General features: G+C 38.5%; 1 protein-coding gene across 5 annotated transcripts in view; it reads left to right on the top strand.

Annotated features, from left to right (window-relative positions):
- Sgms1 (sphingomyelin synthase 1) overlaps positions 1 to 27,478 on the top strand; it is a 241,629-nt gene that overhangs the window by 207,808 nt on the left and 6,343 nt on the right. For all 5 annotated transcript variants that reach the window (XM_040273817.2, XM_021735877.3, XM_040273816.2 and 2 more), the window contains 2 exons: positions 13,412 to 13,529; positions 27,316 to 27,469. In XM_040273817.2, the coding sequence (XP_040129751.1) occupies positions 13,412 to 13,529; positions 27,316 to 27,469 (272 nt within the window). The remainder of the gene's footprint in view (positions 1 to 13,411; positions 13,530 to 27,315; positions 27,470 to 27,478) is intronic.

The following is a 27,478-nucleotide window of genomic DNA, read 5'->3' as shown; positions in this document are numbered from 1 at the left end:
TGCATCAAGGTTATGTCCTGGGCAATTTTGTTTGCTCTCACAGTAACATCTCAGCTTTTCCAAGTGTGTGGTTCATGCTGTCTCCAAGTATAAAACGGATGAGAACAAAATTTTCTCATGTTACTGTAGCTTTTTTGGATAACTGCCATTATTTAATTGGCTGTCATATTCTTCTCTAGCAAGAAAGCAAGGAGGAACTCAAGCATTGTCTCTGCCCCTACACGTGTTGCTGTACCTCCTCTGCTCACTCAGTCTCTTTTATTCTGTTCCTTTTCATCTGTGTTGTCAAAAAACATTTTCATCCTATTCAAGAGACAAGTTCCAATGTAGCTGATGTTGTAGTAACAATATTTTTTTTACATTCATTGTGACATTTGGTTCAGTCAATCCTTAAAATTAGTAGTGTTACGCTCACCTCTCAGAGAAAGTAACCAAGGAGAAGCTGTTGGCTTGCCCCCATCTCACAGCAGCCTACATTGGAGAATGAAGACCTCAGTCTGAACCCAGTCTGGAAATCCTGGCATAGTAAGCTGTTATATTAATGTATAATAATCCTGGCATAACAATCTTTGTCCTCTGAAAGTGTGTTTTCTTAGCGGATACAGTGACACAGATTTTATGTGCATAGGACAAATAGAATAAAACAGAGCAGCTCAGTGTCTTGGTTATAAGGTTTATGTGTTATGTACCATTCATTCTTTCTTTTTCTATCAAGTTTTCTCTCCTTCCTTTTATTCTGGCCCATCCTCCCTCTGGGTTCTGAGTCTAGGCTAAGATCCTTTCCTGGAGGCCTTTCATAGTCTCCTCTCTTCTCCCTTCTTTTCTGAGGGACATTTGGGGGAGGAATTCCCTAGGGGCTGGATGGCCCATTTAGTACCAGGTTGTTCCTTGCTTCTCGCTCTCACCTTGGGTGACTGGTGGTCTCATCCGCTGCCACTTTTTCTGGTTTTTTTTTTTTTTTCCATTTTAGGTCACATGACCTAAATACTAGTCTAAGCCCTAGAAATTGGAGGGAAATTGGATTCATCCTGGACAGTCTCTAAGTTTATTAATCCCAGCAATTTGGCTTTTAAGATACCTTAAGCATTTTAAGAGGCTTTTTAACAGGATAAAATGGAGAGTAAAACAACGTAGAGAGAGAGAGATACAAGAAGTGACAGCTTTCATGAGTTAATTTTTATTTATAGTACTAAAGAAAACTGAAGTAATGCATCTTGCTTGTAGGTAGGTTAGAAGATAATGGTAAATGGTACTGTTCAAATGTGTCCTCCAAAAGCTCACATGTTGGGAGCTCAATGCCCAAATACATGTTAATGGTATTGGGAGTTGGTGCCTTTGGGGATTAATTAGGATTCGATGCGATCATGAGCAGGAGGCCCCCATCATCTTTAGCATCTTCATAAGAAGAGGAAGAGACGCACAAGCTAGCACACTTGCTGTTCCACCCTGTGGTGCCTTCACCATGTTATGGTGCAGCAAGAAAGCCCTCACCCGAGGCCAGCACCTTACTCTTGCAAAATTCCCAGCCTCCAGAACCATGTGCCAATGAACTTCATTTCCCTACGAATTACCTGATCTCAGGTATATATTGTTTGTTTTATATCCACAATAAAAAAAATGAACTAAGACAATAAATATATAGAAAAAAGTCATAATCTTACCAGAGATAAATAATGCTAATTTGGGGGTTCATATCCTCTTTATTAATCTTTTTCTCTATGTGCTCTTAAATGTGTATTTTTGAGTGGTTTTATTTTTGCCTTGTGTTTTATACCATGCCTAAGTGTTCTCTTTTACCATCAGCGATGTCTAATCATAATCTGATTTTTTTTTTCTTTATCCCTCCCCAGGGACACTTTACCACTGAGCTACATCCACAGCCCTTTATATTTTTTATTTTGAAATGGGATCTCACTAAGTTGCAGAGGCTGGACTTGAACTTAAGGATCCTCTGCCTTGATCTCCTGAGTAGCTGGGGTTATAGGTGTGTGCCACTGTGCCCGGTGATGATCTGATTTAGAAATCACTACATCTGTCTCCCACCCCTCTCTTCAGACCATGACAGGGTGGTTATGGAGGCTCATCCTTGATTTAGATCCTGTCACCTACCTGCTGGGTGACATTGGTCAAGCTTCTTACCTGCTGTAGTAGCATTGTTTCCTCACCTACCACCTGGAAATGACAGTAATGGTTTCTGCCTCAACCCTTTCATGAGGACTGAATATAAAGTATGTAGAGAGCATTTCACAAAGTACTTGGCGTCCTCTTGGTGCCCAGGCCTGCCCTATCCCCTTCTTGGTAAAGAGCCTCGCTGTTCTCCCTGGTTCTCAGTTCAGTGTCCTATTTTGTCTTCTTTTCTGGATAATCTCTTCCACCACATCTGGTCTGTCTCACCAGTTCTGTTCCTGCCGTAGATCTAACCATCTCTCTGACCCTTGTCTGTCATGGAGCCTCTTACTGGTCTTTATTACTCTTAAGTCACTTTGCAACTTGGCCAACAGAGTGTGTTACTCTAAGACTAACTCATGGGACTCTTTTCTTACCTCATGTAATTTTTTTTTATTTTAGTTACACATGACAGTGGAATGTGTTTTGGCAGAATATACATACATAGAGTATAACCTATTCTATTTAAGTCGCCACTCTTGTGGTCGTACATGATGTGAGTTACCCTGGTCGTGTATACAAATACAAAGCTAAGAAAGTTATGACCAATTAATTTCCTAGACCCCTCCCACACCCTTCCCTTGGTTTCTCTTTGTCTAATCCACTTCTATTCTTCTCTTCCCCACCCTCCCTTGTTGTGGGTTAGCATCCACAAATCAGGGAGACCATTCGGCCTTTGGTTTTTTGGGATTGGTTTATTTCACTTAGCATGATATTCTCCAGTTCCATCCACTTACTAGCAAATGCCATAGTTTCATTCTTCTTTATGGCTGAGTAATAGTTCATTGTGTGTATATATACCACATTTTATTTCTCCGTTCATCTATTGAATGACAGCTAAGTTGTTGTCATAGCTTAGCTTATTGTTAATTGAGCTGCTATAAACATGGATGTGGCTGCATCATTGTAATATGCTGTGTTTAAGTCCTTTGGGTATACACCGAGGAGAGGGATAACTGGGTCAAATGGTGGTTCCATTCCAAGTTTTCTAAGGAATCTCCATACTGCTTTCTACCACCTCATATAGTTTTAAAGCCTTTGTCCTCATAGTGACCCAGTGGGTCCAGTTCCACCAGACCCAGTGGTTTCTTCTCTACTCTGTCTCCTCTTGGTCTTTGCCCCTCCAACCTCTTGCTGGTCAGCAAACACTTATATCTGCTAGACTCTGGAATCTTTTCCCACAGATATCTTCATGGTTAACTCCAACAGAAGGAGACCTTCTCTGACTAACTTAATCCCAAATTGTTACCTTCCTTTCCAGTGACCCTGTCACTTATTTTTACCATTTAGCACATATCTAACATGCTCTGCATTTTACATATTTACTTGCTTATTGTCTACCCTGCTACTGTAACAAAGCACTGTGAGGCAGGTTTTTCCACTCTGTTTACTGCTGGATTCCCAGTGCCTAGAACACAAGCCAGTACAGGCATATTCACCATAGGAATGAATAAATAGGGATAGCTGGTAGCATTTATCACATGTTGCATATGCTAGTAACTGTGCCTAGAATTCAATCAATGTTAGCTACTGCTGGTGATGTTTGTAGTTATTATATCTTTAGAAGTTTGTTATGATAGCATGTTACTCATTGCTCCAGACCAAGAACAAACAGTAATCGTTCAGTTCCACTAGCTGTGACTGGACAAGCCCCTAAGGTAGCAATTCAGGGTGAGTAAGTTTTGGTGAAAGAAAGAAATGAGGAAAGATCTGAGTATACATATACATTGCATCATTTACATATGAATCTACATATTTACATTTTGAATTTATAATACCTACATTTATGCGTACATGTATATACGCGTACATAGATATTTTGTTGATAACCTAAAATACCAACAAAGGAATGTGACTTTTTCATTTCGTATGGTTTTATATAGGAGTTTCTGGATGATACTTCTCACCTGTCTCAAGTAGATCATCTTGATCTTTTATTTCATCTTATAATATTTTTCTTTACATTCTTTTATATTCTATATGTGACCCTGGACATAATATTTTTGTAAAGCCAGATAGAGCAGGGCCAATTTTATAATATGATCCTTTTTTTGCAAATTACCCACATCAGTATGGATTATTACCCGAGCTTAGTTAGCCCTTGAATTATGTTGCAGATATTGTATAGAGTGCATAGGAGCAAAAACTCTTAGCTGCTAACCTCCTTTTTGAGCAGTTGATGGAAAGTCTAGAGACCTGGGTTTTCTGGTTACTCTTTCATTGACTGCCTATGGCCAGGTTAGTACTTAAACTCGTAATACTTTAATATCCTCTTCTGTAAAATGGGATAATAATACATGCTAAACAGGAATATGATTAGGATAATATCAAAGATGTAAAATTGCTTTGAGTTGGGTGTTTTAAAGGCAAAAGAGCACTGTGCATGTACAGGCACATTCTTGTCTAGAAGCTTGGGTGTGTCTCTTTTCCTTAGGCATAAATGGTCATGGCCCTGTAAGTTCCTGAGAAATATTAAATGAGTTCTAAATCTCCCAGGAGAGCATTTATTTTTCTTGTTTGTTCTTCAGCATTCAGCCTTGCCCTTTCATTTGTTTGACTAGCCTTTCCCCTGCCAAAGTACTGAGGTCTAAGCACTGGGGATCTATGCTCTTCCCTCTGGGGCTGTGGGGAGTGCCCAAGCTATGATGGTGGAGTGCCCACATGGGGCATTCAGGATGCAGGAGTGTAAGGGAGAAAGATGGCAGGATGCATGGTCCCCAGGGGTTGACCGGCCTCGTTGGATGAATGGAGCCATCTTAACAAATGTTGTAAATTAAGTCAAGGATGTGGGGTAAAGGGATAGTGAGCATCAAGGACGAGGAATTCTGACAGCTCACTGGAAGACTTCGTAGGACAAACATTTGTAGAAAAAAAAGGACTTTCAGAGGGAGTCAGAAGTAACTCCAAAGCACAGAAGGATACTGTTGTGCTGGTTTCACAGATTCCAGTAACAGTCTCATTGGGAATAAAAGATGAGTAAGGGCCAGCTCTCCCTGAGGCCTTCCTCTAATAGGGGAGTGAGACATGGTCTCTGTCAGGAGAGGTGATGGCCGTCTCACTATTAAAAATACAGCCAACCCTCCAAATTCATGGATTCTGCCAACCTTGGATCAAAAAAATACTCTGGGGAAAAAAAATTACATTTGTACTGAACAAGCAGAGACCTGTTTTTTCTTGTCCTTATTACCTAAACAATGTGGCAGAGCAGCGACTTACATAGCATTTACGTTGTATTGGGTAGTGTAAGCCATCAAGATGATTTAAAATAGAGGAGAGGATGTGTGTGTGTAAGGGACTTGAGCATCCTGGGTTTTGGTATCCCAGGGGCATCCTGGGGCCTCCTCTCAGGTGTGCCACAGGGCAGCTGTACCATAAAATAGAAAGGAAGTTCTGAAGTGGTTGGTAGAGGTGGTGTGGCTCTGTCCAGATGGGGACTCTGGCATGCTTGAGGTGAACAGATAGTAATAAACAGACTAGTGGGAGAGGCCAGGGAAAGAGACATGCCTTTTCTTGCCCAGGCAGGAGGATTTCTGTCTGAAAGATAAGACAGAGGAAGTGGCTCAAGAGTCGTTGAAGGGAGTTGAAGGGCACTGTGAGAGGAGTTTGGGAGAGCTAAAACCTGGGAGTTGATAGCAGTTGTCATAATCCAGGGAAACAAGGAGGTTAGTAGCAAAGAATTAAAGGGAAGAAAACAGATTTAAAAACCTCTTTGGAGTTAGCTCAGGTTTCAGAATGTGGGAATTGAGGAGTGGGGAAAGGTTTTTCTCTACACTCTGTTATATTCTATATGTGACCCAAATTTAATAACCAATATGATTATTAAATTTGGACTGTGAAGAAATGAAAACAGAAAAATGAGATAGAGGAAGCAGGGGACTGCATGAGAGTAGGCAGTCTGTGGACGAAATGTCCACACGAGGCAGAGTGAGAGACTGTGTTCCAGAAAGAAGGCAGAGATGGAGTCCAGACAGAGAACTACCAGGCCGGAGATCCTCTCCAAGGCAGAGGGAATTTGCAAGGTGTGATCAGAGGGTATCAAGGGCGAAAGCAGAAGTCTGGAGAATGATGGGAAGAGCAGAGGGAGGCAGAGGTGGAGAGAGGCCAAGCAGATCCAGGGCCTTGTGAAGGATTAGGAGTTTATTCAAGGTATCATTGATAACCTTTGGGGAGCTTAGAGGACAAACTCTGTAGAATATTTTTAAAAAGATGATTATGAATGCTCTATGCAAAGTAGACTTTGGGGAGGTGTCTGTTCAGGCTGCTGTAACAAAACACAGTAGTCTGGGTGGCAAATACAACTTCAGTTTATTTCTCACACTTCTAGAGAGTGGGAGTCTAAGGTCAAGGCATAGGCTGCTTAGTGTGTGAGGAGAGTCCCATTCCTGGCTACTGACGGCTCCTTCCCACTGTGTCCATGCATAGTGGAAGGGGATTAGCTAGCTCTCTGCAGTGTCCTTCATAAGGGCACTAATCCCATTCTGAGGCTCTGCCTTGGTGATCAGATTTTAATATAGGAATTTGTGGGGTCCATGGATATTCAGACCATAGCCCGGAGGTGAGAATGGCATTCAGGACAATGGGTGGAAAGAAGTGCCATGTGTGGAAGTTCTGGTGAGATAGAAGGTTGGAAACCGGATGACATCTGAAAGACAGATTAAACACATGAGGTGTGGCCACGGGCTGTAAACTGTAATGAAAAGTGGACACCTGAAATTTTGCATATCTGTGTGACCTATTAGAATTTTTCCAGTGCTTTAATAACCAATATATTATTAAATTATTATGAAAACATTTATTTTGTAGAGTTCTGGGCAGTATGAAATATGACATAAAACTTATTAAAAATTTGAGTTGAGGAACTTTTTTATTTTTTATTATTTGTTTTAATTAGTATACATGAAAGTAGACTGCACTTCAATACATCATATATAATGGAGTATAATTTCTTATTCCTCTGATTATACATGATGTAGAATCCCACTGGTCATATAGTTATATATGTACATAGGGTAATAATGTCTGATTCATTCAACTATTTTTCCTACCCACATACCTGCTCCTCCCCTCCCCATCTCCCTCTACCTAATCTAAAGTAACTCTGTTCTTCCCTAGCCACCCCCATTGTGAATTAACATCCACATATCAGAGAAAACAATTGGCCTTTGGTTTGGGGGGATTGGCTTATTTTAGCGTGATAGTCTCCAGCTCCATCTATTTACTAGCAAATGCCATAATTTTATTCTTCTTTAAGGCTAAGTAATATTCCAGTGTGTGTGTGTGTGTGTGTATATATATATAAACATATCACATTTTTTAAATCCATTCATCTGTTCAAGGGCACCTAGATTGGTCATAGTTTAGCTATTGTCAGTTGAGCTGCTATGAATATTGATGTGGCTGTATCACTGTAATATGCTGATTTTAAGTCTTTTGGTTATAAACCAAGAAATGGGACAGCTGGGTCAAATGGTGATTCCATTCCAAGTTTTCTGAGGAATTTCTGTATCACTTTCCATAATGGTTGCACCAATTTGCATTTCTACCAGCAGTGTATGAGTGTACCTTTTCCCCCACATCCTTGCCAACATTTATTATTCTTTGTATTCTTGATAATTGCCATTCTGCCTGGGGTGTGATGAAATCTAAGAGTAGTTTAGAGTTGAGTTGCATCTCTCTAATTGTTAAAGATGTTGAACATTTTTTCATATATGTGTTGATAGATTGTATTTCTTCTGTGAAGTGTCTGTTCAGTTCCTTAGCCCATTTGTTGATTGGGTTATTTTTTGTTTATTTGTTTGTGTTTTTTGATATCTTTATATATCCTGGAGATTAATGCTATATCTGAGATGCATGTGGTAAAGATTTTCTCCCATTCTGTAGGCTCTCTCTTACATTATTGTTTCCTTTTCTGAGAAGAAGCTTTTTAGTTTGAATCCATTTCATTTAATGATGATTTTACTTCTTGTGCTTTAGGGGTCTTGTGCTTTAAATAATTCAGATCCTAGGCTGACCTGGTGAATATTTGGGCCTACTTTTTCTTCTAGTACACCCAAGGTCTCTGTTCTAGTGTCTAAATCTTTGATCTACTTTGAGTTATTTTTATGTAGGGTGAGAAATAGGGGTTTAATTTCATTTTGTTGCATGTAGATTTCCAATTTTCCCAACATCATTTGTTGAACAGGCTGTCTGTTCTCCAGTGAATGTTTTGATCATCTCAATAGATGCAGAAAAAGTACTTGACAAAACATAGCACCCCTTCATGTTCAAAACACTAGAAAAACTAGGGATAGTAGGAACATACCTCAATATCATAAAAGGTATATATGCTAAGCCCAAGGTCAACATCATTCTAAATGGAGAAAAATTGGAAGCATTCCCTCTAAAAACTGGAACAAGACAGGGATGCCCTCTTTCACCACTTCTATTTAAAACTCTAGCCAGAACAATTAGGCAGGAAAAAGAAACTAAAGGGATACGAATAGGAAAATAACTCAAAACTGTCACTATTTGCCAGTGACATGATTCTATATTTAGAACAGCCAAAAAATTTTACCAGAAACTTCTAGAACTCATAAATGAATTCAGCCAAATAGCAGGTTATAAAATCAACACCTATAAATCAAAAATGTTCCTATATATTAGTGACAAATCTACTAAAAGAGAAATTAGGAAAACAACCCCATTCACAGTAGCTTCAAAAAAAAAAAATACATGGGAATCAATTTAACAAAAGAAGTGAAAGACCTCTACAATTAAAACTATAGTACACTAAAGAAAGAAATTGAAGAAGACCTTAGAAGATGGAAAGACCTCTCATGCTCCTATAAAGGGAGAATTAATAGTCAAAATGGCCATACTGTCAAAAGCACTATACAGATTTAATGCAATTCCAATTAAAATCCCAATGACATTTTTCATTTAAGTAGAAAAAGCAATCATAAAATTTATTTGGAAAAATAAGAGACCCCAATAGCTAAAGCAATCCTTAGCAAGAAAAGGGAAGCAGGAAGCATCACTATATCAGATTTTAAACTATACTACAGAGCCATAGTAACAAAAACAGCATGGTAATTGTCACCAAAACAGACTCATAGACATGGTAATTGTCACCCAAACAGACTCTGGTAGACCAGTGATACAAAATAGAAGACACAGAAACAAACCCACATAAGTACAGTTATCTCATACCAGAAAAAAACACCAAAAACATTCACCGGAGTTAAGTAACTTTTGAAATGTAAACAAAATGTGGTAGTATGTTAACTTGCCTGTTAGTACTCAACACCAGGATTTGTTACCTAATACGAAACAATTTTGTCTAAATGTTATTGTGTTATGTACACTTCAGACTCTAAACCTCAGTTTTCCCATCTGTAAAATAAGGGCCATAGCCACACGTTGCTGGGTGTTGTAGGAAGTAAATGGCACAGAGCTAGACATGTAAGAGCAATTTGGCAAAACAGTTGGTACTGTTCCTATCACCCCTGATATCTTACTAATTTTATTTGGTAGTGTGGTAGTTAGAAAAATGAAATTATTTTATTCAGAGCCAACTTTTTAAGAAAAAATGTTAAAGAAATCACAGTTGATGAGTACTCTGATGACCACTCTCGGTTGTTTTTCATAGCCTTTCCATTTATTTCTAACCCACTTCTCTTGCGGTGTCCTTTTTCTCCTTTTGCTGATGAGGAAACTAGTTTTCAAGGAACTTCATTGAGATGGTCAAGGTCACCAAATGAACTAGCCTCCAACGAAAGGTACTGCTCAGCTTGTGCCGTTGTGTTTCACAAGCTGGAGTCACTCAGCAGGGACCTGAGTTACACACTGGCCTTGAGGACTGCACCGCAGACAGGTGTCTTCTTGACTCTGTATCAGGGTTCCTGTGCTCTCCCTTGTTTATTTGCCTCTTAGCTCCACTGCTGTGTGCCAGGTCCTGTTTCTGAAAGCCAATAACTTCATAAAGAGCCAGAAAAAAATGTCTAATTGGAGAAATGGATTAGAAATAATGGAAAGTCTATGAAATAGGACCAGGAATGGTACCATTATACTCATTACCTATAATTTCTTTAAAAGGTTTTTTTCTTATTAGAAAATATAAGAATTTGAGTAAATGAAATGATTTTATTTAAAGTCAATTATGACACTATCAAAACTTTTTTCAATTGAGGTATTTCTTCAGGGGTCATATTATTAACAAATAGTCAGATCTCTCCAATACGCCCAGAGTTGTGTATGTCTTCCTATTGTGGATTAGTTGAAAGAGACATTGTGGGAAATAAAAGAACTTTCCAGTATTTTAATTGTACTTTATAGTCTATTAATTTCTTTCATTAACTATTTTTTAAAAATTTTAGACTATCATAGCAAATGCCAAAAATGTTATAGTCATGCTGTTTTAAGCCTAGGTTTGGCAAATGTAATCTACTTTGAGCATGTTTTTCTTTTCTAGATAAGGGGTATTAAAAAGCATAAAAGGGAGCTAGTGGGTGAAGCTCAGTAGTAGAGCACTTGCCAAGCATTCAGTAGGCCCTGAGCTCAATTGCCAGCACCTCAAAAAAAAAGGTTTAATAATAAGTCACCTGTATAACCCACTGTTCTAGCAAGTCTTAAAAATAATCTACAGAATATGAACAACTTTCATTCATATTTCCTTATAATCAAATTTAACAGGTATGTTTTTCTTTTCTCAGAAAAAAATAATAGTGAACCTTATGCTTAAATATTTAAGAAAAAATAGATAATTATGTCCAAATACAGCTTTTTGAGATGCTAATTATTGCTGAGTGTGAGTACACAGGACACGTGGCAGGAGAGGTACATCCCATCTGGGAAGAGAGAACCAGGGGATTTTGAGGATGATACCATGCATCTTCTTATTGGTATTGCATTAATCTCTTAATATCTAATTAACGTTTCTTTTGTGGTTCTTTTTCTTTTCTTTTTTGTAACATCTTGTGAGCTTTTAAACCTTTAAGTAACTAAGAAATTCAAATGTGTGAAATTCTTTGATTAAGGAAGCAAATGCCCAGAAGTGTATACAGTTCTTTGAAACACTGTTGTGCTCTGCTTTTTAAGTTTGGTGGTAGGAGATCCTTGTTTAACATTACAAATTGAAGACATTCTAAGCTTAATTTCAAAAAGATTAAGTAAATACCAAAGATCAAAAAATTCTTAACAACCACTTTGAACTTGTCACCTTATTATTAACATTGATAAATTCACATGAATAACTTCATTCTATTTTCTTAAACTTCGAGTCAAATAGTAAATGTAACTGAACATGCATTGTTTTTAGTTAATTTTTTTTTTTTTTAAAATGAGTTGCCTTTTCTAGTCCTTTATCACTTTTTTCACTTTTATCACTTGCCTCATTGTCAAGATAACTGAAATCACTTCAGGCTACTCATATGACTCAAGTTTGAGATTTGGAAATAGATGTTGAAGTGAGTGCGGTTATCTTTTGTGTGCAGTGAAATAATCGGGCAAAATGATTTTAAGATAGTGTTGTTTACCAAAAGCAGTAATTTTATTTCTCTTCCTCTAAAGACTTCCAACAGGTCTAGTTTTGATATTTTCTCTCATATAGATCAGGTGAAATTGCAAATAATTTATGTTTGAGAGAGCATTTTCTTTTTAAGAAAGACAGCTGTTAGAGTTCACCACAGCACAATTCACTTTCGTTTTTCTTCTATGGTATTCTGGACATCATTTATAGACAGGCATTTTTCTTTAGTTTTGTCTCACTATTCAATTATGTTTGTGCTTTTCTTTATACTTGAAATTAGAAGCACATGCCTTTCCAAGACAACTGTATGCTGAATAAGTTCTTGTCTTCTTCACCAAGAGAAATAAGCAAAGACATCTTCTGTGGCAGATGTTTCTGACCGAGTTTATAAAATGTAGATAAAGAGACAAAACATCCAGATTATAGTGATAAAACCCAATTGACTCAGTGTGTGTAAATGAAATGCTACCACGGTTGCATATTTTTTAAAATTAATTTTTAACCATACAAATAACTTTATCATTTCATTCCTCTTGTTAAAACAAAAAGTATGAATGAGATAATTCTGTAGCTACCACACTTTGGTAGTCATGTCATCCTGCATAAAAACCGCTACACTGCATAACTATAGAATGACTCAGTGTTCAGTTCTAAGAGGAAAGCCTATCCACTGTTTCTAAGTGTTTCATGTTATTTGACTCAGGTTGCTCTAGGCCAAGGAAAACTTGAATCCCCAGGGTTGAGGAAGAGGAGATTCAGAGGACATGGTTCTGACCTGTGGTAGAATGGGAGGAAGGTAGAGCAGGAATATTCTTGTCCAAGGAGACACTTAAGATTATTCTGCTGAGGTTAGGTCGTACAAACTTAAGTGGAATTTGATATTAGGAGAAGTTATCACATTCAGTATACATGTTCACATGTGTACATCAAATAATTTCATTAGAGCCACTGATAAAAACTTTTTCAAATTCTTGCTTAGAGTTTTATTCATCAATATGGCTATTTGTTTGGTAGCTACTATTTATACTTACTAAGTAGTAGGAATTTTCCATGCCTTACTTTTAAGGCTATTATCCCTACTTTACTGATGAGAAAATTGAGACTGAAAGAAGTAAATAGTCTATTCTGAGGCCCCACAGTGATTGGAAAGTGGAGTGGGGGTTGGATTCTGTCTTCCACATGGGTTCTTCAACTTGACACTGTGTTGCCTAAGAAAATTGGTTTCTTGTATGTACATGTATAATTGCTTAATGTCTTTTAACTCATTGAATGGCATAAAAGTTTTAAATTCTCATTCTAATGTCATTCTGATTTTCTGGGCATCATCCCTTTTTTGACAGAGAAGATACTTTATGTTTAACCAGAGGTACCGAGTAGACTCAGCTCACCCATCATTTGAATGACAACTCAGGTTTAAAGCTTCATGAATCCTAATTAATAGCAGCATAGCGCAGTTTGAATTCTTTTTGACCAACTTGTGTGTGTGTGTGTGTGTGTGTGTGTGTGTGTATTGGGGTGGAACCTCATGCATGCTAGGCAAGTACTGAGCTGTGCCCTTAGCACCAGTTAATTTTTTTTTTTTAACACAACACATTACGCTCCAAATCCTCAAGTTACAACATTCTGTTATCAAGTTCTCAAGTACTTTTTTTGGGTTTGTTTTATTGGGTCATTAAAAACTTTAAATGAACCTGCAGAATTTCTTGACTGAGAATCTGCCCTGTTTTTCCCTTTTTCTAGGTCTATAATTAGCAGAAGATTTTTCTGCATAGTTGGCACGCTGTACCTGTATCGGTGTATTACAATGTATGTAACTACACTCCCAGTACCCGGTATGCATTTCAACTGTTCTCCGAAGGTAAACTATTCCTCACTGTAATTTCCCTTTTTGTTTGTTTCTGGTCTTGCCAGGGGCCCCTCTGCCTAAGGCTGAATGTGAGCATTTCTTCAGAATACAGTCAAGTCCCTCCACCCTCATCTGGGAAAGTCACTAAGCCATAGGGCCAGGCAGCCACACCCTTCTCAGCACTTCTAGTCCCGCCAGTGCCTCCCAGCTGGGGAAGTTTGTGGTGTAGTTAGTGCGCTGGAAGCAGTTGAGCTTTGCGTGTGGGTGTAGCTCTTTGGTTTCCTGCCACACTTTTAAAATATCATTCACTCCTTTGACACAGATCCAGAGGCTTTTGTATACTTCCTCCCTCTCTTAGATTGAAAGCTCAGTTCCAAATGATATTCTTTTCTGCTTCTTTCTATTAATCCCTACCGCAGAGCAAGCAAGAGAATTATTCCTATCCCCTAGAAGCCTTCTGCTTCACATAAGGTCGCTGTTCTCTGGAAGTACATATGGCCTTGTATCTCCAACCTCTCTGGTAACATAAAAGTTTTTAAGAATTTTTCTCCACTTATATCATCTCTGCCTTTCTGCTGGGTGCACGTAATACTCTTTATACAATTTGGTCTTGGAAGAATTTTTAACTAGGGAGATCATTAGAACTTTATGAGATAAAGAGATTTGATTTTTAAAAATGTTTACCTCCATTAAAGCTCTTTATTGTAGTGAGAAAAGGAAGAAGCTAATTTCTCTCTTGATTTTTGGTGAAAGAAACCACGGGCTACTCTACTGTGTTTGAGGTCATTTCTTTGCATTGCACCTGGTCTGGAGAAACAGCCAGGTGCTTTTGGTCCCTTTCTACTTCTGTTCCTTCTAAAAGAGACCTTGTCTTGAAAGGGGGATAGCCGTTTCACTCTGGATTTTTTAAAGAGGCATCTTTGTTGTGTGAAATTTTGGAGTGTTTTAGTTAGTTCGAGCCCTGTGGTCCACCTTTATTTCTAGACTCACATATATGCCTATAGAGGTAGCACTCTGTTTCTTTCTTTTTACACTTTTTTTGCTACATAGTACTTCCTGAATTCTGGAGACACTGTCCTGGAGATGAATGTTGTCAACATTGCTTCTTCTCCATAGGGCAGCTCTTCCTCCCTGTGCTCCCCTTGTGCTCTTTCCTCAGCCTTCCCAGGAAGCCAGCCTTGCACCTTTTTTATCCTCTCTGAAAGCAGTGACTTGCAACGTCCAGGCAGGGTACAGGAAGTATCTTGTTATCAGTGAGAGGGTATGGACTCTTGCTGGGGCTGGATAAGCAGCATGTTCTCAGTATAAACTAACAATTTAGGCCATTGACCAGCTCCTGAAGAGAGTCTGTGCATTGGAACAGTTTGCTGCAAAGGGGTAGGTAGATTCCGAGTAAGCCCATATCGAAGGTGGATTCAGCTCTAAGAGGCTGTGATGTCTCTCCTCTGGGTCTAGCCTGTGTCTTCAGGACCTCTGCAGTTCTACCCAGTTGCTAGCAGACCCACACTAGGGAGTTGTATGGCCACTCAGAGGCCAGTTGAGTCCCCAGCCTATCTAACCACGGTCCTGTGGCCAACAATAGTTTGTGGGTTTTCCTGGTAAAGACAGAGATAACAGCAGGAACTGCTGCACACTCACCAAACTCAAATATGTCACTCATTTGTCATGTTGCCAGAAATCCCAAACAGGGCCATGATTCTGTGACAGTCTTCCGGAAACTGGAATTCAAAAATAAACAGGAAAGGTGAAATAATAGCATACCCCTCAGCAAAAAGTAGTAGTAATTAAAACAATTAAATCTAATTACTACTTCTATAGAATAAGACACTTACACTTTCAGATGTCTCTAAAGTAGAGAGACTGGTCTAAGAAAGTTCCATACACCCAGCACCCAGTTTCGTTAATAAGATGTACTGTATTTGGTTCATCACTTTGTTCCTTTTTTTTTCTTTTTGAAGCATTTTAAAGCAAACTCAGACAGTGTCAGTTTATCACTGCATATTTTAGGATGCATCTAAAATCTGTGGACATTTTACTGCATAACCACAATGCTGCTGCTAATTATTTGGTATTGGCAGTTGTAAGTCTATGGAATTTCCTGATGGCCTTGAAGGCCTTCTTTTCTTCCTAGTTGGTCTGCTTCCATTAGGATCCAGAGTCTTTACCTTTTCTTGCTCTGTCTTTTAGCAGTTCTTTCTCTTTTTTTCCTCCTGCCAGTGACTTGTCGAGATTAGATCATTGGTTCTGTAGAACAGCCCACAATCATGTTCTGGATTAGTCTATCTGTTTCTTTCTGGTGTTGGGAAATTTGTTTTCAAACTCCATATTTCCTCTGAATAGAAAGTTGACTTGGGAGACTTATATGTATTCAGTTTTAACTTTTTTGTTCAGAACACTTCACGGGTACAACAGAGAGATTTCTGAAACTAGACAGAAGTGTTAGAAAAGTCCTTGAAGGCTTGATGCTGCCCCTTGGATGGCAGGTTGAGCTTAAGAAATTCAATGGTCACTGAAAGGCCAGGGTTCTGCTCTGGGGACCAGTGTCATTAGGGAGAGGAGACCAGCTTTGCCTACTTTAGAGTGATACCAAGCCTAAAGGCTCTGTAATTGAAAGAAACTTACAGGAAGTCACTTGGGTCCAGTGTTCTTCTTGATGTCAGAACATCATCATCGCTGCCAAATTCTCCTCAGCCTCTCTCTGCCCAGAGTGGGATCCTCTCACCCCAGTAGCACAAGTTTACCCAGCAGTAGAGGGACCACTGAGGTCAGGGGTAAAGGTGGTTTTGCACATCAGTTTGTTAGCTGAGTGGCAGGTCATTTAACTTCTTAGAGTCTCAGTTCCTTAGTGACAAAGCAGACCTAAGGATGCTATTGGCATCTGTCTTAGGAAGTTGTAGGTGTGAGTGGAGATAGTGTATAGGGGCTCTGTCACTGTAAGGTATTATACAGAAATAAGAGGAGGACTTGGTATTATCATGCTTCAACTCTAGACTCATTCATCCAGTCAAAAGTGGTGCTACAACTTGCTTCAAGTGTCTTTAGGTGCTGGAGTACAAGGGGTGAGCAAAGCAGATACAGTCTTTGTGGAAAAGAACCTTAAAATTCACCTGGTTGAGACTTGTACCTTATATAGTAAATTTTTTAAATATTATAAAAAATCCTCAAGTTAAGCCGTTTGCCCTAAGGATGGAAAGAAGAGGCAGATTTGAGCAGTATTTAAGAGGTCAAATGTTTATAGATTGATTATATGGAATGAAGATAAAAGGGAAAGATTTCAAAGACTGGGTTTTACCACTAGGATAATTATAAGAGCAGGAGGAAAAGGCAGTTAATGACTTCAGATGAAACACGGAGTGTGAGGTACTTGAGAGATAGCTAAGTGGTGATGACTATGACATTTATTTGTATAGGGAAGTTAAGAAAAAAATCAAGGCTTATAAACAAATATTCATGATTTATCCTGTTCTGGATGATGGTTAAAGCTGTGAGTATGGATGAAAAGGCCCAGAGACAGGATGTAGAAAATACAGTGCTTTAAGAATTAGATATTCCATAATTTGAAACACCATTTCAGGCTGATCCATTGGGTGGATACTCTTATTTTTAAATCACTAAATTTTTAAGGAGAGAGCTGAGCTACAGATTATGACTTTGTATTTACTCTAGTCCTGTAAACTTGCATGAGGCTCTGCCCTCATCGCCCATGTTAACACACTCAGTGCTTCCTTAGCACCAGTGCTAGTCACTAGGAAATTAATCTCTTTTTTCGTTTGATAGCAGTGTACTCCTCACTTCACAAAACATAGCAGCTTGAGAAATAATCATTGCGTGATACCAGGAGATTAGGATGAAGAGCAGGCCTCCTATCAGATGCTGCTGCAGCAAGGGCAAACCACAACGAAACATGGAAAGGGAAATAGTGTGTTCAGTTCTGGGATTATGAGTGTGAGGGAAGCGCCTGTCCCATATCCTGGAGTACATGCAGGATAGGCTTATGCTGGAGCCTACCAAGTGCTTGAGACCTTGACCCCATGTTAACCTCATCATGGTTTTTTCCATCTCCTTGTAATCATTCATGATTCATTGTTTTTAAAAGGCAGAAACATTTGAGAATTCTTTGATTTTCTAAACTCCCTGTAGGTAAGTTTTTATACTAGTTTATCAAATTCACACACACACACACACACACCAGGAATTGAACCCAGGAGCACTGAACTATTGAGCCACATCCCCAGCCCTTTTTAAAATGTTTGATTTTGAGATAGGTTCTCTCTGAATAGCTGAGACTGGCTTTGAACTTTGTGATCCTCCTGCCTCGGCCTCCCAAGCTGCTGGGATTATAGGCATGCACCATCACAACCCACAGTTTAGCAATCTTAAAAGAAAAAGCTGTACCTTGGTCCCCAGATCCAGAGACAACCTAATGCTAATGGAAGAGAAGAAATACTGACACCGCTTTCCACTCTTGTTTAGTTATTAGATGAGTTAATGCAATAGTGTCTAAGCATTAAGGTAAGGTGTGTTTGGGTTGTGTCTAATTTAATAGTGTCTAAGCATTAAGGTAAGGTGTGTATGGGTTGTGTCTAATCTAATAGTGTCTAAGAATTAAGGTAAGGTGTGTCTTGTGACTTCTGTGGTGGCCTTAGATTTGAAAAACTTTGAAAAGAAAGATTACAGCAAAGGCACTTAGCTGGCTGATGCATTAATGTGGCATGGAATTTTCAGTGAAATGATTCTTTTAAACTTGAAAGACATGCTTTTTAGTCCCGTCCCCAGCACAGAGCCCACTTTTGGACAAGGGTCATGTTTGGATGGCATCTGAGGCTGATTGCCAACTGGAGCAAATGAAATAGCAAAAATACCTTCGTTTTTTTCTCTGCATTGTCAGCTTGTCTCGGTGCACAGATGAGAAAGATCAGAGCTCCTCCTTCAACTTGCTGCTGAGCTGGGACTTAAGCTGCAAAGAAGTCATCACTAGCCTAGTGGACCCTTATCTGGCACCAGTTTAGTCTCACAAAGTAGTAGACTTTCTGCTGTTTGAGATATATATATTTTTTAGTTTATTTTTATTTTTATTGATATGTTATACTTTTACATAATAGCAGGGTTTGTTATTACTTATTTATTCATGCACACAATAGAACAACATAATTTGGTCAGTTTCTTGTTCCCCAGTACCTTCTGTTCTCTGGAATTTTAGGACCTTCTTTAGGTCTTTCTTGCTTTCTCAGATAGCAGAGTATTCCGAGTGCCCTTCATGCTGACAACTTTGATAATCTGATAAGCTTCCTGCTGATCTTTTTTTTAATATGTATTTTTTAGTTGTAGGTGAACACAATACCTTTATTTTTTTGTATTTTTATGTGGTACTGAGGATTGAACCCAGTGTCTCACACATAGCAGGCAAACACTCTACCACTGGGCTACAACCTCAGCCCCTGCCTGCAGATCTTAATCAGGACTTCAGAATATGGTTGGTTTCATGACCAAAATTACTTTGACTTCCTGTTGAATTATGTGGAACTTAAACACTATATTGGATTTTATCTAATAGTCTCCTTATCCTCCCAGTTTCTTGTCAGTATAATTTTCCTTTTTGTTCTCATTTTTCCCAGTTTCTTGCATATAATTTTCAGTAACTGTCCCATCCCCCAAATGTTCTTTACTCTCCCTTTTCTCTCGGTGCTACTGTTCTTTTTTTAGAAATAAGAAAGATGGCAGTGTACCAAATCATATCTATCTCTCTCTCTTGTAAAAATTATATTACCTTAAATAAGTTGTTCTTTCATTGTAGACACATTGAAACAATGCAAAAAATAGGGAACTTCTAAAAAAGCATTCATAGCCTTATTGACTATTAAAATTTCAGTACATTAGTCTTTTATTTATGCATATGCATATTTTCTCTCATAATTCTGACTATGCTGTCTATATATTTACAATTCTGCCCCTTGTGTTTAGCATTTAATATATGCATTTTTACATTATGGTTTTTTAAAATTTTTTGTAGTTATGGATAGACAGCATGCCTTTATTTTATTTGTTTATTTTTATGTGGTGCTAAGGATCGAACCCAGTGCCTCACATGTGCTAGGCAAGGGCTCTGCCACTGAGCGACAGCCCCAGCCCAACATGATGGTTTTTTGACTGAAGGAAAGATAACATTCTCCTAGATTGCAAGGCAAGCAGATGGTTGGTATGATTTCCTTTGATAAACAAACAAATTGCTTATTTCCTGAACAAACATTTATAGAGAACCTTTCCTATAGTAAACAAGAAATAGAAATTAGTAAATAGGTAATGGAATAGAATATAGTAAATAGGTAATGGAAATTCATAGTTGATTTTTACTGAAGATTTTATAAAGCTTTTGATAAGTTTCTTTATTAGAGGCCATAAAATATTTTAAGAATTTTTGATAAAAGAGAGACTAGTTGAGTATTTGTGTTCTTTTGCTCATAATTACTTAGAGATTCCTGTCCCACCAAAATGCCTGCCTAAAATAGGAATTGATGAGTACATTTCAGGATGGAAAAGTACAGTGAGCCAAATTCTTCATAGCTGAGTGGAGGAAGAAGTCTTCTAAAAAGTTGTCATGTGTACATGAGTTGAAAGAGGAGTACACAGTGAAATCGCTACTGCCCGACAGTTGTGGCAGGCATAACATTTGTGGATGAAACCACATCTTTCCAGGAAATGGAACAGTTACCATAGGAAAGAAGAATTCAGGAAAGTCTCTTGAGTGTTCAAGAGCTGATAACTGAGAGGTATCCTGCAGGGCTGCATGTTTAAGGAGACTCATCCCAGTTTGACTTGCTGGTTGTCAGGCATTGGGTTCTCACTTAAGAACCCCCCTAGAAGATTGACCTAACTTGGTAATAGTGATGTTACCTTCAATCTATATGGCAATATTTCAGAGATTATTTTTGCAGACAGATATTAATCTTACTTTGACAGGTAGGACTTAAGGATGAGAATATGTTGTTTTGCCATTCTGCAAATGAGAAAACTGAGGCCAGAATGAGGAAAATGTTTTGTCCAGAGTCACCTATGTGGTTAGCCTAACAATAGAGTTTGAAGTTGCATTCATGCTTGGTAGTGTTCCTATGAAAGTGAACTTGGAGACCAATATAGCATGATATAAATAAAGCAAGGAACGTTTAAATCAAATTGAGAACACCTTTTTTAAGAAAGCAAACAAAGGTAAGATGCTTCAATTTTATTGAACAGCAGCAACAAAAAAGTGAACTGAGAAACACTGTGCAGCCTTGGACATTGTCCTTGTCATTTCTCAAGGTGTTTGTAGCACTAGCTAGCTCTTTCCAGGGACCTAAAAATGACATTGTTTGATCAGAAGTGAGACACTGTGTCCTCACATACTGATCAGAAGCCTCTCCATATACTTTCTCATCTGTAAGATGAACATCATAACATCTGCACTAACATCTGACTGGGAGGGGTTAGTGAGATAATTGATAGGAAAACTGTGGTAGAAATTTGGAATCTGTCTACAAATAAAATTTTTATTTTATAAAAACACCCTACTATATATCTTTTTTTTTAAACTGTGCAACTAGATAATAGTAAAACAAGGCAGGGGAAATGAGGGGCAGCTTTGAGTCTCACCCTGCTGCTGTAAAATCTAAAATATTTATCACAATTTCAAGCACACTGTCTTCCCAGTGACAGCTTTAAGGTCATGTTCAAGGGCATTTCCATAACTTACATTGATTCTTAAGTACCTGTCACTGGTTAGGAAGGCTTTATGCCAGTTGAAATTTGGAAAGGGCGTATTTGGTTGTTTTAGGTAGTTCTTTGGGAGTTGGTGCTGAAAGAGACAGCAATACATCTTGCCCAGTCTCTGTTGCAGGCTGCTGTGGATATGGATTGGCAAGAATTTTACCTATCCTCTTTCAGGACCTGCTGTTTTAATGCCTTGCCTGAGTATCTAAGAAGTAGCTTTTTTTGTATGTTTCATATATAATAATGCATTTTCTGTTTGTGGGGAAGACTATCCTTCAGGTATAGTATAAAATAATTTCCCCTGATAGGTAGATTCCTTGAGCAAATGATTGGATGAATGAATACTTTGAGGAAGGCTTGGCAGTTCCTGGCCATTGCACTGTGGTATGGATAGCATATTTCTATACTATATCTAGGCTGCAAAAGAAAAGTCACTGTGTTTCTATTTCCTGTGTATCTAAGTTTGTGAAAGACTGTAAATACACACGGTAACATACAATTTTGTGAATAATGTAGTTACTTAATGACAGGATATGTTCTGAAATATGAGTGGTTAGGCAATTCCATCATTGTGCAAATATCATGAAGTGTGTTACACAATCCTAAATGGGGTAGCCTGCTACACAGCTGGGCTATATGGTATAGCCTTTTGTTGCTCCTAGACTGTGTTACTTCCAAATAATATGGGCAACTATAACACAATTATGAGTATTTGCATATGTAAAATTAAAAAGGTAAAAATGTGTGGTATAAAAGAAAAATGGCACACCTGTGTAGGACACTTATCATAAGTGGATCTTGCAAGACCTCACATGGCTCTGGGTGAGCGAGTGGTAAGTAGACAAGCAGACCTGGAACTCACTAGAGACACTAAGGCTACACCAGGCTTATCCAAAACATTTTTTCTTCTTCAATAATAAATCAACCTTAACTTAATGTAACTCTTTTAACTTTATAAAGTTTTTAATTATTTTTACCATTTGGAACTCTTTGTAATAACACTTAGCTTAAAATGCAAACACTATACAGCTATACAAAAATATTTTCTTTCTGCATATTCTTATTCTGTAAGCCATTTTCTATTTTAAATTTTTATTTGGTTAACTTTTTGAACTTTTTTGTTGAAAACTAAGTCAAAAACATGCCATAACTGTGGCTATACAGGGTCAGGATCAGTAACACTGTCTCCCACCTCCACATCTTGTCCCATTAGAAGGTCTTCAGGGCCAATAACACACATGGAGCTGTCATCTTCTGTGATAATAGTTCCTTTGTCCCTGAAGGACCTGCCTGAGTCTGTTTTACAGTAAAAAAAAATTTTTTTTTTTGTAAAATAGAAGGATTGCACTCTAAAATAACAAAGTGATAACAGTTGTTACTTATAGTTAACAAGTGTTACACGGTGTATATGATTGTATGTGCTGTGCTGTTACATAGCTGGTGGACAGTAGGTTTTCAAAAGCATCACCACAAACAGTAAAGAAGTAACAAGCTGCACCCTGACATTACAATGGCTGCAGTGTCACTAGGCAATAGGAACTCTTCAGCTCCAGTGTAGTCTTATGGGACCGCTGTCGTCTATTCAATCTGTTGTTGACTGAAATATTAGTATAATGTATGTGGCGTGCACATAAGGAGTCAGAGAACTTGGATTCCAGTCCCAGATATATCTCTAAGTGCCTCTTCTGGGCTGCTCCAAGACGAAGCATTAGTAAAAGGTCAAGGATTATTTTAATAGCATTTCTGCTCTTTAGCCCTCACTTCCAGCTCTTCGTCAGTTATGTTAAAACTGAAGATTCGTGCAGCATCGTTTGATGATTTTAGTGGCAGGCTCTCCTCTTCCTCCCATTTAGGGCACTGAAGCTCAGTGACTGCTCCTGCTCTTTAGATGAGTCAGAAAAAGCCATTGCCCTGTGCCACCTGCAGACTGAATGAGAACAGACGATCACCATTTTTTTTTTTTCATCGATTGAAAACAATGCCTGGGAGACTCATTTTTTAATAACCAAAGGCTTGTTGGGCTTCAGTGTACTTGATGCCTTGCCTCATTTGGAGACCTTTCCCTCCTCCTCCTGCTCTCAGTTTCTGTATTTTGGTATTAAGTGATTTGCCCACTTCATTTCATTTCTTGGTTATTCATTAGAATTTGAAGAAAGTGGCTTTATTTTTACTGAAAACTGATTTTCTATGACCCTGAGAGACCATATTTCACAGATATGAGGCTTTCATGATAAAATTTTATAGTGTCCACTGTAGGTTTTTATGTGAGCATCCTCCAGATAATCTCTGCTTTCAACAGTACACATTCAGAAGCCCACTGATAGGGAGGCTCCAGTTCTAGTTACTGTTGAATAATAAGCATATCCCATCCTCTTTCCCACTGGATGCAGTCAAAAAATACTGTGGAATGTTTGTAGCAGCTACTTGAGACTCAAAAGTAAATGTTAGCTGGCAGATTGGGGAGGGAAACCAAAATGTAAAGGATGGGGAATCCAGGTTTCCTGTTTCCTGTTTGTCTCTCCATGTACTGTCCTGCCTGGACTTCAAACACAAATCCCTGAAGGCAGAGCTTCAAGAGAATCCCTTTCTCTCTGGCCCAGGGAAAAGAAGGAAAGCCATTCTGGGACAGAGACTGGGAGAAACCCTCCCCATTTCCTTGTGACCTGTGAACATTGAGAATGTGGCATGTCTAGACTTTGTCTGGACATAGTTATTTGAACACATAGAATTTTACCATTTTATTATGTTTTCCCCTCTTAATATAGGACAATGCTTATACCATTACTGTCCTACACAGTTATTGGAAACTTATTTTTTAATAAGTTATTAAGCAGTCAGCCTGGTTCAGTGCTTCTCATACTTTCATGCACATCTGCATCACCTCAGCTTTTGGGTCAGTAGGTCCAGCTCTAACAGTTTACTTACTCAAGTTAGACTCCCCATCTTGGCCAATACTGCCCCTGAACCAAACCTTGGACCGCAAGGGAGCTATTTGACAGTCCTCACAAATGTTATTTCCATTTTGCAGCTTGTTACAATGAGATGTTTGTCCAAAAAGCTTTTCTTCATATTTGGGGTCATTTCTTTAAGGTAGACTCCCAGAAGCAAAATGGGCTCAGAGGTTATGGCCATGGAAATTGCTGGTAAACTATGGTGATCTTTACAGAGGGTTTTTGCCAGTGGTCATAAACTAGATGATATCATTAAGGCTCAGGATGGTTCAGCCACCCAGGGTCACAGAGTAGGTCATTGGGAGAGTCGTGATGTTAACACAGAGTGATTTGGCCTGCTCTTGCATACTTGGCCATGTGAAGACTGCTCTCTCAACTCCTCCCCAACACCAGCACGTTCCTTAGCTTAAAGCTGTGCTAACTTGACCTGGGAAGACATGAGCTCCCGTCAGGTTAATTTTTATTTCTATTTGTTTGACAGTTTGTGCCTCTATCTGGTCACATCCTTTTGTCCTTGAATAAATTCTGTTTGCCGAGTTGGTCTTATTTTACTTAATTTCTATGTGCTGTGTACATGATAAAAAACATTAACTTGTCTCTGCTGCAGTTTTGTAATTTGTCTTGTACTTTGCTTTTTTAAACATAATTAAGTATTTTAGATCATTATAAACATCCGTCCTCTTTTCCCTTTCCCCACTAGACTTGAAGAGGCTTTCCATGTTTGGCTAACATGGGAAAATATTTTAAAAAGAAGGCTTAGGGATTTTAAGGACACCTGTAAGAAGTACAACATTGATTTATTTATTTTTCCTGTTTTCCTCCGTGCCACGTTAACTTCGTTACTTCTCTTCCTCTCCCCCAACACATCAGTCTCCTGTGAAGATTTGCTTGCTAAAATGAGGGGGTACATTATCAGGAGAAGCCACCTTGGTAATGTGATTGTAGGTTTTATAACACAGATGGAGTTAGGAAGGATCATTTGAAATAGTCTAAAATGAGGAGATATGTCCAATTTTTTTTTTGATGTAACTTTCTTCTACATATTATCCATTGTTATGACAGAACTAAACCAAACTTTTAATTTGAGATTTTAGAAAACTGTATCATGTTTGTATAATTATGCAATTTTAAAAATGTTCTATCAAATTTGTTCTGAGACACAATGATGACTTGGCCCTAACCCAATTCTGGCTACTTTTCCCCTTCATTTTAGCTCTTTGGTCTGAATTTTGTGGTATTTACTGCCCCATCTTTAACTCTTTTTACAGATTTTTAAATATGTCTACTCCTGGGTCTCTAAGTGTTGAGGGAACATTCTGCTCTATGACTTTTGGATGCAGACTTTCCCTTTTACTGACTTCCTGCTGTGGAAGGCCAAGCTTCCTGTCCTGTGCCTTGTCCTTACTTCCTCTATCTCTGCCCATACCCACCTCACACCTTCAAGCTTCTTGTCCTGCCTTCCCTCTGCAGTTCTCTATCGTCTGTTTAGCTCAATATTCAGGGCCTCTATTATCAGAGTTCTGGAAGTGCTACTCACAGCTAAGCCATGTGGTTTCCAATAGTTTTCTTTTTCTGCACAATTTTCTTTTCCCTGTAGAGTAAGTAATTGCTGTTCTGCTTTCATGGTTTTTCCTTGTGTTTATTCATCTCGAAATTGACTCTCCTTAGTTTGGTCAGAGGCATTGGAGTGTTCTGTTAGTCTCATCTCCTTGAAGTTGTCTCTCCAGAGCCCCTCGGCTGGTCCCTTTCTAGGGAGCTACAGCAAGGTTCTCTTTTCCCTTTGCTGGCAACCTGGCCAGACCTGTTTCTTCCTTTCCTCCATGTTACTCACTTTGTGGAGCATACCCTCTGTAATTCCTGGAAAAGAGTTTTTAGGTGGGCAATATTTTAAAGTCTTACGTATATAAAAAAAGGCTTTTGTTTATCCTTTGGTTTATGCTTGATTGTAATATGTACCGATGTAGAATTCTAAGTTAGAAATCACTTTTCATAAGAATCTGAAGGCATTTTTTCAAAAGCCTTCTGTTTTCCATTGTTGCTTTTAAAAGTCTGATTCTAGTGATCCTTCATATAAGACTTGTTTTTAATCTCTGGAGACTTTAGCATCTCTCTTCATCCCTGTTCTTGAAGTTCTGTGATGCCATCTTGTGATGCAGGTCTGTCTTCTGTTGTGTGGAGCCTTCAAGGGTCTCTGAAATGGGAAACACTTATCCTTCATGTGATCTGTGCAGCCTGCCATCTTTAACTAGAAATATTGAAGACTTTTTTTATAAAGGAAAATTATAATGAAAAGTGTCTCTCAAAGCCTGGAATATCATCAGTTAATTGTTGAAAAAAGACCTTGGTGATCAAATTGGCCAACAAGAATTTAAACAGGTGCTGACAAGCTTAAATAGACAGTTGAACATCTTGTTTGAAGGAACAAATCCAAGTTGCAACAAGTGAGTTGTTAAGTCCGTTTAATTACTTTACTATCCAGCCCAGTCTTGCATCATACGCAGGTAGATTAATTTATAAACTTTTTCACTCCTATTAAAAGTAAAGGCATCTAGTGCTACCCACATACTTTCAGAAGATTGAAGGCACATTCTGACGAGTCTCTTGTTTGATGCATTGACTATTCCAGCCTCCTGCTCCTTTTTCTAAGTTAGTAGAATAGTTGTCCTCCCAGGCCATGCATGGCAAAAATACATCTCTAAGATTTTCTTCTTCCAAAACAGCAGTTTTGGTAAGTAGGTCCACTGATTTTTCTCTGATAAAATTATTTAAATTTGGTAAACATTTATTGAAATGTGCTGTAAAACATCCAAAAGTTTCAAAGCCAAATGGTTCATCTATAGAACTGAACTTTCTTCGGGTGCTGCCTATGGAATGGTGAATATTGAGAGGCTAAATTTCATGGTGTGGATTTTGTGTGTCTTAATAAACCCTAATTCTGTGATTTGTTTGTTTGGTGGTGCTTGAACCCCATGGCCTTGTGCATGAGAGGCAAGTACCCTGCCAACTGAGCTATATTCCCAGCCCAAACCCTAACTCTGGATATAGATAGTAAACATAGCACACTTTTATGTGACTAATAATTTTGTTTTCTTCTCTCCTGCCAGCTTTTTGGAGACTGGGAAGCCCAATTGCGGAGAATAATGAAGCTCATTGCTGGAGGTGGTTTGTCCATCACTGGCTCTCACAACATGTGTGGGGACTATCTGTACAGCGGCCACACGGTCATGCTAACACTCACCTACTTATTTATCAAAGAGTGTAAGTCTA

Source organism: Ictidomys tridecemlineatus, chromosome 1 (assembly GCF_052094955.1).
Source record: "Ictidomys tridecemlineatus isolate mIctTri1 chromosome 1, mIctTri1.hap1, whole genome shotgun sequence".
Classification (NCBI taxonomy): domain Eukaryota; kingdom Metazoa; phylum Chordata; class Mammalia; order Rodentia; family Sciuridae; genus Ictidomys; species Ictidomys tridecemlineatus.
Note: the sequence above shows the minus strand (reverse complement) of the source record. Positions and strands in the feature narration are given on the sequence as shown.